Genomic DNA, 18,418 nt, shown 5'->3' with positions numbered 1-18,418 from the left:
AAAGCTTTCCTTTATATTTGAGATAGATCTATCAGCCTGTATGTGTTTGTTCCAGTTCAAACCACAGGTTTGGATTTGCTGTATGGAAACATAGGTATTTTATAGTCTTTTTAGAAAGAGGAAAATAGAATCTAGTAGTTAAACTGACATGGGTAGTAATGGAAAATTATGTTTTCTAACCGTTTTAGTGCTTTTAGTATTCAGGCCTGACACCGCCCCTTCTGTCTGTTTTCCATCTTGTTTTTTTATATGCATGGTCAAATCACATTAGACACTCACCAGGAGGCTTCAGTGGAGTGTGAATAAGGGATGCGTGTAAGACTGTCCTCAGGTGCCTCTCATTTCTCAAGCAAAACTAATGTCAGCTGTGCGAAATCTTATTCAAAGCCTCTCGTCATTCAGATCACACTAATGGTACATGGCAGCTGATTGTGCAGACTGAAGAATGTGGTGTGGTCTTTAGTGTCCTTATTAATGTGAATGATCTAGAGCTATGGTTTCATAAAAACTTGTTTTTTTTTTCTTCAAGGACAGACTGTTTGGAAGTGTTCTGGCTGTAATAAAACCTAAAATTATCTCTTTTTTTTTTTTTCCTACTGCATATGTCCTAGATGTATCCTCTTGCACGGCCTTAGCAGAATGGAGGCAATTGAGAAATTTGATATGGTGTAATCTAATTTGTCACACTTCAAGCTTCTGTTTGACTTTAGTACCAGACTAATTATTGAGTAATGCAGACGACAGTACCAGTCCAGTGCTCCCTTCAGCCACTTGTGAAGCCCCCCAGATGAAATGTGGTGTGTTTTTGCTGCTGCTTTGCAGATTTTTTGTGCAGATTTCACCATTCCCATATCAATATATCATATTCTGTAAGCACTGGTCTTTGGACTGACTGCTTCATTTGTCATACTCTGGGTCCAAAATTAGCTTTTTGCACGTATGCGATGGCTGGTGAATTGAGAAAATATTCCATTGAAATGTTATTTCGAGTTTTGTATTGTTTTCTTTCTTTCTTTCTTTCTTTCTTTCTTTCTTTCTTTCTTTCTTTCTTTCTTTCTTTCTTTCTTTCTTTCTTTCTTATGGGACATTTTAAAACATTTAAAGGAATACTTCAGTTTTGTTCGTCTTTGAAACACAAATGAAGATATTTTTAATGAAACCTGAGAAATTTCTGTCCCTCAATTGAAATTCCATTTCACCAAAATGTGATGTGTTAAAGTCATAAAGACATTTTTAAATTAATCCATATGAATTGAGTGGTTAAATCTAAGTCATGATTGCTACATAGGAACCAATTTAGTAGGTGTTTATTCACATATAAACATTGATCAGATTCAGTGCACATGAAGAACATCAATATGGTAAACAGAAGCTTAAACATGCTTTCGTGATCCTCAATAGGTCTGTCTTTGTCACACTAACCCTTTAAACTTCAGTTCACCATATTTGATCTGTGTGTTGTTCATTGTTTGTATGTGAATAAAAGCCTAAATTAAATATGTTGGATTTAATATTTAGAATTACAAAATTTTATATATATATATATATATATATATATATATATATATATATATATATATATATATATATATATATATATATATATAAATAAAATAAAATAAAAAATAAAAAACAACTAGTGTGTGTATGTGTGTATATGTATGTATGTATGTATATATATATATATATATAAAATAACTTTTATTTTTATTTATTTTTTAGTTAAAAGAATATTTGTGACAAACATTGCAGGTCATTGCATTACAGATAGCAGCATGCAAAATAAACTAATCACGTCTATCCATGAAACGGCTTTCACAAAAATGTGAAGACTTCTCATATACATATATATTTGGTGGTTTGGAATATTGCCAGGAATATTCTGCGTATGTTTCATTTTATTGAGTTCAGGAAAAGAAAAACTTTTGATTGGAAATTTTCCTCTGACGAAAACATTTCTGTTTTTCTTAGTTGACCATTTGATTTGAATCAGATGTAACACTAAGGATCCAGTATACACAATTTTATTTTGCATTCTGCTCCATCTTGCACAGTTGAGTGGTCAAGCCTTTCAAAGTGTACTCTGTTGACCATGAGTGTGTTGTATGGCCGTGTTTGGCATTTGGAGCTCTTTTCTAAGCGTTAAAATTCACTCACACAAGTCTGCTTGGACATACATGTGCTGAAATCACTGGACAGTTCTGATAGCAAAAATCCCCGTCCGCAAAGCCACAACGGAACATGCATGTATAATTTGACTTGAAGACACACAATATACTTTGGCTTTACATCAGTAACATTTAGATTGTTATAATTCAGTTTACATCATGCAAATTTGCGGTCCCTAGAGTTACCAACCAACTTGCATTTTTGGCGCTTAATAATTGTTAGTTTTGGACTCTGCTCACAGGGCTCTGTGGAGCACTGACTGCTTCATTAGAGACACCCATGATCAGTCTTTCAAGACTGAAGGTTTGTGTTGTATTGGCCGTTGTTGAAAAGCACTTTTATAGCTCAGATAAGAAGCAGCTTAAATACAGACCATCCCCCGTCACATCTGCAGCTTTAGCAATGCACCAGGGAAAGCCTAGCGAGTACATGTGTGATAAGTAGATTGATAGCTTGTGGGAAACTCTCAGATAACCTCTCAATATCAAACGCATTTATTGAATATTAGATAACAGTAGATCATAGCTTGCCAGTAGGTTGTATTCCTCCAGTGGTGTATGTTTGACACTGTTTTACCAAACTCAAAGAGCAAGAGAGAAGAACTTGCGATAAAGATTTTCCACTGAAATTGTGCACATTAAAGATCTATTGTGAGAATCGTGTTAGTGATGTTTGCTCATGCGTCATCACTATTACTATTGCACACTCCCCCATAAGTAATAAATTAGAGATCATAATTGTGCAGCTTTCTAGGGAGGGTTGTTCTGTTAGGATTTTCAAGTGAGCAAAAAATCCTTGGCCGACTCTTCTGTCTTGAACCAGTAAATAATTGCATAGCAGCGCTTTGGTATTGTGGTGGCAGCTTTTGCACAGGCAGACATCACTCATGTTTTCTCCAGAAATCTAGTTGATATTTTTCACTAGCATAAAAAGCTATAAATAAAGACATCTCTCTCCTTTTCCATGGAACTTCTGCTTAGAAACGTTTCAGATATTCCACGAATGCACTCTCATTCTTGACACACAATTTATTCTCTTCCTGCACCGTCTCAATCCATTGACCCTCTGTGAAGGAACATCCAGCAAACAGATTAGCTCACATCTTTAAACTTCAGCTAAAATGTTTCTCTTACCTAATTTTTCCATATTTGGCTTTTTGCTCCATCCTGTGTTTATCTTTTATTGTTCAGTCATCTTAATGTGTTTGTTTGTTTTGTTTTTTTTTTGTTTTTTTTAATATGACACCGAGATGAAGTTATCTAGCTGGCTAACAAATACAAGCTTTTACCGAAATAGCAAGAATGATTTGTGATTGTCCCAGAAGCTTTGGACAGAATGAGTTGAAAATGATAAACGGATCACTGTATGTTACTGTGTCCAGCAAAAATGTGTTTATGGATTTATAGCTGTCTGATTTATAGCCGTTTTTCTAGCAATTTTTTTCCCCCAAAAAGTTCTTATTGTTAATTACTTTTTTTTAAAATTATAAGTTGTAGGAATAGTCTCAAACCCTTATAACTTTGAATCTGAATGATATGTAATTATTCTCTCGTCATGTCCCTCAGGTGCCCACATTCTGCTGCTGAGGAGAGAGCACCACGATGAGGAGACAGTAGGCACCCACCATAGTATGGCCGCATCCCGCTCTTCGCGCGTCACAAGATCATCAGTGGGGATAAATGGATTGGATGAGAACTTTTGTGGTCGAACCCTCAGGAACCGCAGCATCGCCCAGCCAGAAGAGAGCTCTTCGCCTCCTGTGCCCAGAGCCCGCTCGCCCAAGAAGAAGCAGGACTGTCAGCAGCACCAGCAGACCGGAGCACAGGTCGGAAAGGTAGCCGAGAACAAGGCGGAGGGTGAGCCCTTGCCATCCTACGGAAAGCGAGGCTTGCCAAGCTCCGAGAAGGACGAGTCGGACAAATCGGACAACTGCGAGCGTCCTAGGGCCGGGGGTGGGCCGGAAGCCTCCCCCGCCCTGAAGAGGGCCAAACGCTGCCCTCGCTCAGGTGAATCGCAGGGGGTTGAGGAGGAACGTTCTCTCAAACCGGAGAACCCTGATCCCGCTGCACCGAAGGAAAATGACGAGGGCGCCAAATCGAACGTGTCCTCGGACCCTCCGCTTAGCCTCGACAACGAGGCAGAGCAGAAAGAGGACGGCCCGGCGGAGGAGATCGCCCCTCCGCCGCAGTCCGGCGAGAACGTCAAGGCCACCAACGGCCTCACTGAACTCCATAAGGAGGACTCAGAAGTTGCAGCCTTACCCCCGGAGCCCTGTGCCTCCCCTGCCACGCTTAACAACAGTCCTTCACTGTTAAACGGCAGCCAGGCTGCGCCCTCATCCCCCGACCCTATCGTGCCTTGTAGATCCCCTCATCCCAAGCAAGCCAATGAGTCCGACAGCCCTCAGATTGACTGTGAGAGAAACTGCATGCCCGAGGAAGCTGCCGAGGCCGTGCTGTCCCGGGAACCCGAGATGGAGGTAGAGGTGGACGTCGTAGGGGACGCCGGCCAGGCTCAGGACGAGCTCGCAAGAGAGGAGAGCACCAACGGCGGCTTTCAGGCTGAGCCGCAGGACCCTTCTGACAACTGCTCGAATATCTCAGGAGAAACGGCGGTGCTGACTGCCTCCCAGCTGCCTGCGGAGCCCCCCTCCTTCACAGAGCCTCAAGAACACCGATACACCCTGAGGACTTCACCGCGCCGCGCTGCCTTTGGTAGTGGGCTCAAAGCCAGCTCCCCCAAACCCAGTTCCCCGCACATAGACAATGGTTCACTGAAGGAGGAGTCCACGCCGGTTCCTCTTTCCTCTGAGGACACCAGCCATAAAGACCTTCCCCACCATGCACTGGGGCTTTCTAGCGAGGCAGACAATGAACTCTCAGAGAAAGCAGGGGTCAGTGGAGAGGTCAGAGTGTCGGATAGTAGAGTGTCGAGATCCACCAAAGAGCTGCTGGCCGCTCAGGCTGAGGAAGATGAGGAGGAAGAAGAGGAGGATCCAGATGTCTACTATTTTGAGTCTGATCACTTGGCTCTCAAACACAACAAAGAGTATGTTCAGGTTTATGCTATCCTGTCTGAAGTCATCAGTTCTGGTAAACCAATATGTGCTTTGTCTTTTAACCCTTTTTGTTTATTAATGTACCTTGGTAAATTCATTAATTCAAGTTTGCTGCGGCAATCACCATTGTTACTATTTCTCATATTGAGGGTTAATGATTTGAACAAACCCCAAACCCAAAGTATGAAACTTTTAAAGGCATTGAACTACATCAGGAGGTGCCCAATTCCTGGAGATCTACATACCTGCAGACTTCAGTCCCAACACTGCTCCAACACACTTGTCTGTAATTATCAAGTGCTACTGAAGAGATTAACTAGCTGGTTCAGTTGTGTTTGATCAGGGATGGAGCTGAACTTTGCAGGACAGTAGATCTCCAGGAACAGGATTAGGCACCCCTGAATGGACCCAAGCCACATCTAAAAAAACAGAATATCATACATCATTAGCTGGTGGGATTTTTTTGTACTTTTGCCAGCAAGTAGCAACCACATAACTCATTCTTAGCAGGGGCAAGTACCACTAGTTCTTTTCAGGTCTTACTATTTCAGTTTCCATATAGAGGGAATTCTCTTAGCTTCATAAATCAAATTTCCTATTATTATATTATAGAGGTTTGCTTTAAAAGTAGTCGCAAACTGCATTGCTTTAACTTAGGTTTTGATTTGTCTAGCCTGCTCTTGTTTTTAGTTTAGTTTTGTCTTTTTTAGTTTTCAGAGTGTTTGTGCCTTGTAATTTGAAGAGGTTGGCCCAGATAAACATCTTGGTGTTTTCCTGCTTAACTCATACTTGTTTTCTGTAGCATAATAGTCGACTGTGCTAGCAGAAAATGCGCAACAGCTGCTGTAATCTCCAGGACGGTGGTAGGTAATAAACGATGGAAGGCCTGCTGCTGGTGGACAGGTTGTCCTGGGTCGTGCTCATTCAGCGTGTGCCCATCTCACAGTTTGAGTGCAGGGATCAGGAGCGGCCAACTGGATTGGCTTGTCAGTCAATAGAAATGAAAAGAGATGGCAGTCAAGTCAGTTTATGAGGCCTATCTGAATTATTTATCTTTTGTTATATTAAATCGTTCTCATTTCTTATCTGGGACAGTTTTTCTCCTGCATTTTAATTTGGATTTATTGTGTGCTTGACATTTAAATTATAGATATATTAATACAGATGACTTTTTTGAAGAAGCAAATGAGGAGTGCTTGTCTGTGCAAAACCCCAAGGGGTTTTAGTTGCTAGGGTCTTGCTAGTTCTTTAAAGGATTTCTTTAAAGCATTCCTTGATGATCACTTAGATATTCTACAACAAGCCTCAGATTTGAGGTCTCCAGTGATTTGGAGGTTTGGGGTTAGAGGTTTGTTGATATCCCTAAACAGATGTATGAAAATAGTGATGATGATGATAGCCTTAACAAGGAAGGCACCACACAATGTATGTGTAGTATTTAGTACAGGTTAATTGGTGAAGTACTGGCTAAAATGGCCCAAAGCCTACTATACTACTACTACTATATGTTTGTTTAGTTCTTGTCTGTTACAACTAAGATCTGGTCTGCTTTTCAGATGGTTGACCTATAGGTGGCAGTGCATTGCCAGCCATATGTCAGTTTTGAGCTCATTGCCATCATTGGCTGCTTTTCCCAGCCTGCAGTACAACATGCCTATCTTCATTGTGCATCTAAATCGAGAGGCTGTTAACAGCTCCTCTGCGGTTTAAGTTATTAAATGTCTAAGACATTGAAGAAAAACTAGTCAGTTGCCCTCAAGTAAGACAAATCAAATGGAGCAAGTCCTCTAAATGAATTCTTGTTGAGATTGCATGCTTGCTGTCATCAATTGGTTTTCATTCATGCCATGTTAGGCTAGATTGATTATACAAGGTCTGTTGAGCTTCTGAATAAGATTACTTCTAAGCAGTAGGTTGAATCTCCCATTTGGAAGAGCATCTTTGTCTAATTCACCCTTTTTTCCTATCTGCCTCTTTTTTTTTTTTTTTTTTTTTTTTTCTTTCCGTGTTCCTATTTGTGGATCCTATGTTCCTGAGGGTGTGCAGGGAAAAGGTCAAAGCTCTGTACTAGCGCTCAGCCAATGCCATATCTTCGTAACTAACAAGATGAATCTAGAAAAGCTTTTTCAAATGCGAGCTTCTGAATCCCATGTTATGTATTAGAGGCATAAAATGTTTTTTTGTGAGAATTGAGAACAGAATTATTGAAATTGTTACATAACATTAACCTAATAGAGAAAAATAGTGATTTTGGTTACGCTTTATTTTAGTGCACTTGTTATAGTGTAATTCTAAAATTAAAGGGATAGTTCACCCAAAAATGAAAATTCTGTCATTAATGTCGTTCCAAACCCGAAAGACCTTCGTTCATCTTTGGAACACAAATTAAGATATTTTCGATGGAATCTGAGAGCTCTCAGACCCTCCATAGACAACAATGATATTGCTGCGATCAACGCACAGAAACGCATCAGTAAAATAGTCCATGTGACATCAGGGGTTCAACCGTAATTTTATACAAATACAAAGCTATGCGAATACTTTTTGTGCGCAAAGAAAACAATCATTTATAACAATAATTTATTCCGCGATTCTTTTCCCCGAGTTACCGTCTTCCACCATTTTGGAGAGTACCCCAGAACATAATCAACGTAATGAGCGTTGTTTACGTTCAGCATGCGCGTGCTGTCTACTGAACGTAAACAATGCTGATAACGACATGAGGGTGAGTAATTAATGACGGAATTTACATTTTTGTGTGAACTAACCATTTAGTACTGGATAATAATTAACAACTTATACTTACTGTAGGGTTAGAGTTAAGATTAGGGTTGTTGCATGTAATTATGCAGAATTTTCAGTTATTACACGTGTAACAACAGGACTGTAAAATAGTGTGTACATGATTTTTATATCTAGCAATTGCAATATATCATAAAACTAGCATTTTAACTTTGATCACCTTAGGCTGTATATCAGTATTTGAACTTTAAAAACCTTTCCCTAAAAATGTTAAACAATTAAATTAGTCCAACTATCTCTGGGTACAAGCAGGAAACCCAGTTCCTGCATGAAGCTGTCAGTCCCGCCCACCCTTTGACCAAAAGGAAACATTTCTATTTATAGAATATATTTCTATGAGAACGTTTGCAGGGACTTTCTTTAGTAAAGTGTGTGGTTGTGCTGCACTAAATTTAAATGAAGAATAACTGCTGAATGTTTGATGGTTAAATGCATGGCATCAGCTGTTAATAATGTACAAAGCATCTCTGCCCTTCCTTCTCCTCTGTCCTCTATATTAGTTATCAGAGGTTGCTCCAGACCATCAGTGTACTGGAGGCCCAGCGAACCCAAGCCATCCTGGACCTGGAGACACTGGCACGGCATCAGAAGGAATCCCTGTCTGACCCCATCGCTTTTGTGGACCAGCTACAGAAACAGGTACAGAAGCTTTCTCTGGGGCTTCCATTGGTATTTTCCATTGGTATTGTTAATTAGTCCTGCATTCTGGTTTAAGTGTGTTTTTGATTGCCTGCTTTCATCACAGGTGGAGATGGGTCTGCCTCGGCCCCAGAGAGTAGTCCAGCTCCCGGACATTGCATGGGACCAATACACCTCAGGCCGTGGCGACTTTGAAAGGGAGTTCTGTGACAAGAAGCGCAAAACACGACAGTTGCAGTTAATCTTTGACAAAGGTGTGTACCTTTTTTATGTGTGTATTTTTGCATATTGCCCTCAGGTCCAATTGACTAGGACATGGACCCAAAAATACCTTTAAAATGCAGTTTGCAATTTATCTGAAATCTCAGTATGGCTTTGTGGATTTATCAAATCAAAAAAAAAAAAAAAAAGCTGCGATTGGAAAAACAAAAGTTTGATGGTTTAATGTTTGAAGATGAGAAAAAAAAAAAAAAAAGTAACTCTAAAAAATTAAATTATTTATATAATAAAAATTTAATTTATTTTATATAATAAATGTAATCATATTTTTTTTATTTTACAGGGAAATATTACAATATCAATATTTCTTAAAAATATTTTAGTAAATATATTAATCATCATAAAAACTGTTGTAGTTAATAAATAATAATTTATAGTCATATTGACAATCACAAATGTTTGGCTAAATTGTGCAGCCCTACAAGCAAAAAAAGAAATAAAAGTATAGCATGAGGTCAAAAATGTCAGGGCGATGCAAAAATATTTTAATAAAACTGCTTTAATTTTTATAATTGCATTAGTATTATAAAAAATTTTTTCCCTTAAATAAAAGTTCTGTGTTGCGATCAAGTGTGAACATGCAGAAGAATGAAAAAAAGGAAGTTATATCTTGTTTACCCTTATGATTGTGTCAAGGTCAATAAATAATCAGATAATTTGATGTTTAGGTTGTAGATCATGTGGTGCAAGTTAGCATATTTATGATTTTGTTTTATGTAACCATATGATATTGTCATGAATACCAGAATACATTGCTTTACTGTTCAGATGTTTCAGGGTGGTAAGTTTTTAAATGTTTTTCAAAGAAGTCTCTTGCGTTCACCAAGGCTGCATTTATTTGATAATAAATACATGGATAAAAAAAAATATATGATACCAACATGAACACAAAGAGTACATTTCTAAGAACTTGGCAATAGATATTTAAAAGATTTGTCCTTTTCTTTATCATGGACTCTCCTTCAGAATTCATTTAAATACCACAAATGAATGCTTATAATTTATTTATTTTGTAATTACTTTCAAGTTTTAGTGGACCCTTTGGATATGTCTGTTCAATGGCAATGCTTTTGTCTTTCTGTAGTGGGGTTGCCTGCTCGACCAAAAAGTCCTGTGGATTCCAAGAAGGAGGGAGATTCCTCATCCGTCTACTCCTCCTCCCTGCCGTCAAGTGACGGTCCAGAACACAGCATGTCCAGTAGCAGAACTCAGGTACACTCAGATTAAGTTTTTCTACGTCTCGTCATTTGTATTCTGTCACCATTTACAGCCGTCTTGACTATGAACCTGCATGTTGTGTTTTTTGGAAAACATGGGGTTACAGATTCTCCTTATGTTTTGCTCATTTTTTCCCCATGACCTACGATTTCACCATGTTTCATCACACACCACTGCATCCGATACATAATAAGATCAAGACCTAACATTTAACTTGACGTTGTTTCTTGTTATATATATGCTTGAGCCCTAGGACATGAACTTGAATGTGCTCTGCATGCACAACATCTTCCCTGAGAGCACAAGATCTCCATCCATATTCATTCTTCTGTAACATTTCAACAAAAATGCACTGCAAGCATGCTGATCACAAATAACTCTGTCTCCTGGCCCATTTTATGGAAGTGCTGTGTTCAGACAAACTAGCTTTCTACCTGCAGTTTCACACCAGTCAGTTAAGCTCTTCTCTCTTGTTCAAGATGTTCATGCATGCAGCACATGTAGCGAAAAGATGGTATCTATGGAAACCAGTGGGAGAAACCTTGTCCTCCTTTTTGATATAGAGAGTGTATATGTGTTAAATTGATGAATAAAGGAATAATGCATTTCCATTGGTCTCTTGGTAGATCAGGAAATCTGAGCAGACCCACTATCTCATAATTAATGGTTAAAAAGTCAGTAGAGTTCATTATTGCCCACCCACATTTTCAGGTGTGTTGGTTCCAGAAGTGTTTAAAGCATTATAAATCATGAATCAAACTGTCTAGGTAAGAGGTGAATTAAAACATTACAAACATTTATTTGAAGCAGAAAAAGTACTTGAAAATCAGACAAAAAGACAAAGATACAAGACTGCGTATTTATAAAACTGAAATATATAATTAAATAGTTTTGCATACACACACACACACACTAGGGCTGGACCAGAATATTCGATTATTCAAATATTCGTTCAGTGGGTTGGCATTCGATTTTGAGATTCGAATATTCGAATATAACTGTTCGTTAATTAAAATGTGTGATGCTGTTATTGAAAGTATGCTACTGTGAACTTTGTTCATTTATTTTTCGTTCTTTTATTTTATTTAAATAGCCTACCCTTTACGGTGTCAGTAATTACTGTGCTGCTAATTTCTGATTAGGGAGTGATTTGTTTGTTAGAAAAATGTTAGGCTACCTTATTAAAAGCATTGCTCTTAACAGACCTGTTGGTTTTGTATCACTAGTGCGGTGTCCGTTCTCGGGGGATATAAGCCCTGCCTGCGTGATGCGCGCTGTTCTGTAGTTTATTAAAAGTTGATTCATTCTGAACGTGTCGCATGTCCATATTGCACCAAAATGCCGCACTGCACTCCCTTGGGTCCGCAGCAACACACCCGCATACGCGTGAAGTCGATTCGATGAACGGTTCTCGACATAATAAAAATGCAGACAGACAGACAGCTCCCTCCCTCCAAAGCTTTGAATATTCGGTATTGATTAATACCGAAGCTCAAAAAATGGTATTCGGACCAGCCCTAACACACACACACACACACACACACTTACACTTGTTTCACTATCCTTGTGGGGACATTCATAGGCGTAATGGTTTTTATACTGTACTTACTGTATGTGCTATTGCCCTAAACCTACCCCTTACAGGAGACTTTCTACATTTTTAGATTTTCAAAAAACTTTGTTTGCCCATGGGGACCTCAATTTAGGTCCCCACCGTGACTCAAGTCCCCATGAGTCTGTGTGTATTCAGGTTTAAGTCCCCACCTGAATAGAAAAACAAGTACGCACACACACACACACACACACACACACACACACACACATATTAGGGCTGTAGCTATCGAATATTTTAGTAATTGAGTATTCTATCGATTAATCGAGTAATCGGATAAGAACTTTTTCTTTATTAAAGAGCAATAATAAATATACAAGAGAAAATAAGACAGGTCTCTTAAAATTAACAAGTAATTTGTTTCCTTTTTTAGAAAAAGGAACATTTTTATTGCTTGAAATTGCATATATTAATAACTGTGAAAACTAAACCCATTTAGTGCGCTTAATTGCCATATTACATTCAAAATACAAATATATAAAAATCAATTTCAAGTTACTTTAAAAGAGGTAAACATAGTACAACATAAAACTAAGACATAAATCAAAATACGAGTAATAAAATTTTTTAAAATAAAACCTAAACATTGTGCAACTTAACTTTCAAGTTTCAGCCTAACTACAGCTCAGGCGTGACATAAGCCTTTACTGTCTTCTTAGAAGGCTTTGTGGCTTTTGTAAAAGGCAAAAATTAGTGGGCAGGAAGCTAACGTGGAACAAAAACAAGAGTCCATACACATGACATTTATTAACACATTTTTTAGTAACATGAATTTAAAGTTATTTGGAGAATAAACCCTCTTAAATCTCTCTCTGCATACTGGTGTGTGTGTAATCCTTTAAAGGAGCATGTGGTTGCAAACACTGTGCACTCTATGCAGTTACAGTGATGCACCGAAATGAAAATTCTGGGCCGAAACCGAGAATTCTGGATGTGCTTGGTCGAGAACCAAACGGCTTTATATTATAGAATAAAATAAACAATTATTACAAAGTAGTTTTGTAAGACTTTTTAATTTAACAAAATTTTAATGACACGGAATTTAAAAAACACAAGCCAATAAAATAACCACACTTTTATTGAAAGAAAATTGGACAGAAAATATATTAATATTAAATATCAATGTATTATTTTTTTATTCAGTTCTATGCAACAGAATCAGACATAACTGTTGTTGTTGTTGACTAATTATCCAAATAATGTATAGTCCTGCAAACAGAGTTTTTCCTTTCTCAAAATGCGGCGGAGGTGGTACCATCCTGATCATGTGTGTTGTGCACACAATGTACCCACCCTTCAAGTGGCTGAAACAAACACTTTTTACACGCAACACATTTTAGGTGTTACTATAATTATAGCTATGATTAAAGAAAATGACAATTATAAAGTTATGTATTATTTTCTCTCACCTAATGTTTAATTGTTATTTATTTTACTATTAAAATTAAAACATGGAAGAAATGTTGCGTGATCATTCCTTAAAAAATAAAGTTTTCATAATTTTAGTAGTAGTAGTATGTACATTCTGCTGAACAGTAGTACTATATTTCTGCTGCAATGTCTTCAAATTAAACTGGACTTTTATTTTGACGGGTTGCCGGTAAATACCTTTACATTTCTGTGAGAATAGGATATGACGCTAGTTTTACTCAAATGAAACGGTGAAACGCTCATTAAGTGACTCTCAGAGCAGTTCTGGAGATGTTGTTCGTGTGTTTATGTCCTCGTTGAGTCGGCAGACGCTGAAATCACCGCGAGCATCACGCGCTTCTGTGTGTGTGTGGTAAAGCAGGGCTTGACATTAAGCATTCTCATGTGGTTGTCCTTCGGACAAGTAAATTTGTCATTTACTTGTCTGAGTATAAAAGTTACTTGCCCGGAGAGAAAAAATTAAGTTAAATTGAGTTATAAATATAATTATTTATTGTAGTTATACAAAACACATTTAGTTTATTTAGATTTTTCTTTTTAAATGAAATAATGAACAAAATAATAAAGTGTGATTAATACTATTATATTTTAAAATAAAAAGTTAGAATTAAATACAAATACAATTATTTTATAGTAAACTTAAAAATAAAATGCTAATATTTACTTATATAATTTTCATCATTTTCAAGCTTAAATTAGAAAAAATTTAATTAGTGAAATTTAATCAGTCAATTAGTATAAGACGACATTTGGGCTGTTACCAAACAAATGAAATCAGTATCAACAAAATTAATCTTTGCAATGCAGAAGAAACAGAAGCTGCATCTGAAGTGAGATATATTTACCCACTGTTTAATGCAGCTCTGAGGGACATGGAATGCTTTAACCTGCAGTTACAAATGAATGAATAAATAATGTTTTGATACATGAAACGTTGAATACTGATATTTGAAATTATTATTATTTTTTTTTAAATACTGTAAATGTGAAATTAAAACCACCAGTAGGCATCAAGTCACTGTTAATAAGTGAGTCATTGCGACTGAACCGAATCATTTAAACGGTTGATTCATTCAGGCACAAAACACAGTCATGTTGCTCAGAGATGCAAAACAGCACTGTGGCTGTGTTTGGAGTTATTTTTTTTTTTGTTGGTGAATAGAGCAAAAACAGGCAATATGGTGTCTAAAACGCAAGTCTCTTAATGTTAACTTCTTGTTTATTGAACTGTTATCACATTTGTAATCATCATGATTTTTGAAGCAAAATAAACAAAAAAAAAAACGGCATCCGATCTTCGTGTGATATTAACTATATGAAATCATATAAATGCATACCTCCCCCATGTCTTGAATTTTCTGATCATTCTTCATGCATTGTAATTGTAATACTGAATCATGCAGTGAAAGAATGCACGTGAGCTAGTCTAACCTAGACGACTTTACGTAATTATGCGTGCACTCTTTGTTTGATTCTTGCAATATACTCGTTAAAACAATTACGAAATTATCGCAAACGATATATAATCGCACACCCCTATAACAAAGGCTATATCACAAATAAAGGCAGTTATTATTGTTTTTGGTATTGACTTTTTCAAGTTACTTGTCCGATTGGGCAAGTAAATTTCTCTTTCACTTGCCTGTCCAAAACATTCACTTGTCGGACAAGCGTTAATGTCGAGCCCTGGGTAAAGGAAAACGCGTGTCTCTGCCATTCATTCACACAGAGATATGATCGCGTTAATATTACATCTAATTCTCATCAGATCGCCTAAATCAATGGGAAATTAATAGAAATGATTCTGTGTAAAGAAATATCAAGTACGCGTATAAAAATATAAAAACCCTGGCAAAGCTATTATTATCAGCGCATGTGAGCAGAGCGTAGCGGGGAGCAGATCAGTGAAGGAGATTTGACCAGCGTTACTACACTACAGCATGTCACATAGGGTTGCCTCCCGTCCCTTAAAATACGGAATCGTCCCGTATTTAAAGGTAAAATGATTTGTCCCGTATTTTACAAAGGCCAACACTTTTTAACAAATAAGTATTTTGCACTGTTTATAATACTAATAGCAATTATAGTGAAATCAATCTCATAAGAAGTATTATTAGAGAAGCTCATTTGCGCGTGATTGCATTTTGGCGTCTTTGTTTCCATAGCGACGGAGTCTCCAGAACGCACGCTGTTAAAGCCCTTTCACACGAGCGCTGCGTGCGCTAAACATGCGCGGTTTAGCCTACAACATCTATAGCTCACATCCGCCCTTTAAACACAAGACTCTCCATATGTAGGGCTGAATGGGAAAGTTATCAATGGTCTGTCCTGTATCTAATGATTAACGCACAATTTGCAGAGAAGCATTTGCTCACGGTGGACTGTCTGACTTAAAGGGACAGTTCACCCTAAAATTAATTTTTATTTATTTATTTTTTTTATCGTTTACACACACTCAAGTTGTTCCAAACCTGTAATCATTTATTTCTTCCGTTGAACATAAAAGAAGATACTTTGAAGAATGTGGGTAACCTAACAGTTTCTGGTACCCAATGATAGTATTTTTTCTCTACTATGGAAGTTACTGAGGACCAGCAGCTGTTTAGTTACCCACATTCTTCAAAGTATCTTCTTTTGTGTTCAACATAAGAAACAACTTTTTGCAGGTTTATAAAGACCTGGGTAAATTATGACAGAATTTTCATTTTGGGTGAATCAGATTGAAGTGACATCGTATAGCCCTATTGTTTGGGGGGGGGTTTGGGTCGTGAATGGGTTTCCCTTATTTTGCCTTGCTAAAAGTGGCAAGCCTAATGTCACAGCACAGCAGCGCTACTGCAAACAGGAACAAGTATACCACATATAAATTTCTTGTCGGCGCGTTATTTGAGCGGACTTAGCTTTTCTGGTGAGCATGAGCGGTAAATGAGCAGAATGCACATTATAGAGCGGAATATTGAACGGAGCGTCACACGGCGCAGTGATGACGGCTGGAGGACAGTGAAACCTGAACACTGCTGTGCGGCGCGGCTTATTCGGCGGCCGAAAATTCAGTGCATCCCTAGTAAATGAACTAAAAGATTCTTCGAAGCACATAATTTGCCTCGATTTTTTTTTTTTTTTGTATTCGAGTTACTCGAGGAATCGTTTCAGCCCTGATATATATATATATATATATATATATATATATATATATATATATATATATATATATATTACAGTACCTTGTGAAAGTATTCATACCCTTATTTATTTATTTTTTATGTTGCTGCCTTGTTAAACTGCTTTAAATTACTTTTTTCCCCACATCAATCTACACTCCATAATCCATATTGACAAAGCAAAAACACAATTGTCCCAACTTTGTAAATTTATTAAAAATAAAAAACTGAAATAAGTATTCATACCATTAACTAAAAATTTAGCTGAAGCACCTTTACAGCCTCAAGTCTTTAATGTTTGATGTGACAAACTTTTCTCATCATCATTTGGCAATTATCTGCCATTCTTCACCTCACCTCTTCACCTCTCAAGCTCTGTCAGGTTGGATGGGGTCAGACACACATTTTCAGGTTTCTCCAGAAATATTTGATTGGGTTCAAGCTCTGGCTGGGTCACTAAAGGACATTCACAGAGTCGTCTATAAGCCATTCTTGCTGTGTGCTTAGGTTCATTGTCCTGTTGGAAGGTGAACCTTCTGCCCAGTCTGAGGTTCTGAATGCTCTGAACTGGGTTTTCATTAAGGCTATCTCTATATTTTGGTGCATTGAGCTTTTCTTCTACACTGCCGAGTCCCTCAGTCCCTGCTGCTGAAAAACAGCCCCACAGCATGAGACTGCTACCACCAGACTTTACTTTTGGGATGGTACTCTGCAGGTGATGAGCAGAGCTGGTTTCCTTCAAACATGATGCTTGGTATTAAGGTTCATCAGACCAGAGAAACTTGATTCTCTCAGTCTGAGGGTCCTTTAGGTGCTGTTTTGCAAATTCCAAGTGTGTTTTCATGTGTCTTCACTGAGGAGAGGATTGAGTTTGGCCACACCACCATAAAGCCCAGATACGTGGAGTTTTGAAGTGATTTTTGTCCTTCTGTAGGTTTCTCCTATCTCCACATATAATCATGGAGCTCAACTAGAGTGACAATCATGTTCTTGGTCACCACTCTAACCAAAGCCCTTCTCCATCAATTTCTCAGTTTGACCAGTAGGTCAGCTCTAAGAAGAATTTTGGTTGTTTTAAACTTCTTCCATTTAAGGGTAACAGAGACTACATGCTTCTGTGACTCTTCAATGAAGCAGAATGAACTCTTCCCCAGATGTGTGGCTTGACGCAAACCTGTTTCTGAGCTCTACAGGCAGTTTTTTTTTAACTCAGGGCTTGGTCTTTGCTCTAATATGCATTTTCAGCTGTTAGATCTTTTATTAAGTCGTGTGTGTGCCTTTGCAAATCTTACCCATTCAATTGAATTTGCCACAGGTTTCCTCTCAATTTCCACTCAAAGTGTAGTAACATCTACAAGCTATATGAATGCTCCTGAGCTAAATTTAAACTGTCCCAGATAAGAGTATGAATACTTATGCAATGGAATGATTTACGTTTTATATTTTTGATAAATTTACAAAGATGTTAAAACACAGTTTCTTTGGTGTATGGAGTGTAGATTGATGAGGAAAAGTAATTTTAAAGCAGTTTAACACAAGGCAGAAACGTTTGCAAGGCACTGTATATTAGTGCTGTCAAACGATTAATCACATCCATTTTTCTCATTAAATACAGGTGCTGGTCATATAATTAGAATATCATCAGAAAGTTGATTTCACTAATTCCATTCAAAAAGTGAAACTTGTATATTATATTCATTCATTACACACAGACTGATATATTTCAAATGTTTATTTCTTTTTAATTTTGATGATTAGAGCTTACAGCTCATGAAAGTCAAAAATCAGTATCTCAAAATATTAGAATATTACTTAAGACCAATACAAAGAAAGGATTTTTAGAAATCTTGGCCAACTGAAAAGTATGAAAATGAAAAGTATGAGCATGTACAGCACTCAATACTTAGTTGGGGCTCCTTTTGCTTGAATTACTGCAGCAATGTGGCGTGGCATGGAGTCGATCAGTCTGTGGCACTGCTCAGGTGTTATGAGAGCCCAGGTTGCTCTGATAGTGACCTTCAGCTCATCTGCATTGTTGGGTCTGGTGTC

General features: G+C 37.7%; 1 protein-coding gene across 3 annotated transcripts in view; it reads left to right on the top strand.

Annotated features, from left to right (window-relative positions):
- zzz3 (zinc finger, ZZ-type containing 3) overlaps positions 1-18,418 on the top strand; it is a 32,365-nt gene that overhangs the window by 3,383 nt on the left and 10,564 nt on the right. For all 3 annotated transcript variants that reach the window (XM_058798788.1, XM_058798796.1, XM_058798806.1), the window contains exons 2-5: positions 3,735-5,217; positions 8,530-8,668; positions 8,775-8,922; positions 10,032-10,159. In XM_058798788.1, the coding sequence (XP_058654771.1) occupies positions 3,800-5,217; positions 8,530-8,668; positions 8,775-8,922; positions 10,032-10,159 (1,833 nt within the window). In that variant the 5' untranslated portion in view covers positions 3,735-3,799. The remainder of the gene's footprint in view (positions 1-3,734; positions 5,218-8,529; positions 8,669-8,774; positions 8,923-10,031; positions 10,160-18,418) is intronic.

This window comes from Onychostoma macrolepis, chromosome 02 (genome assembly GCF_012432095.1).
Source record: "Onychostoma macrolepis isolate SWU-2019 chromosome 02, ASM1243209v1, whole genome shotgun sequence".
NCBI lineage: Eukaryota > Metazoa > Chordata > Actinopteri > Cypriniformes > Cyprinidae > Onychostoma > Onychostoma macrolepis.
Note: the sequence above shows the minus strand (reverse complement) of the source record. Positions and strands in the feature narration are given on the sequence as shown.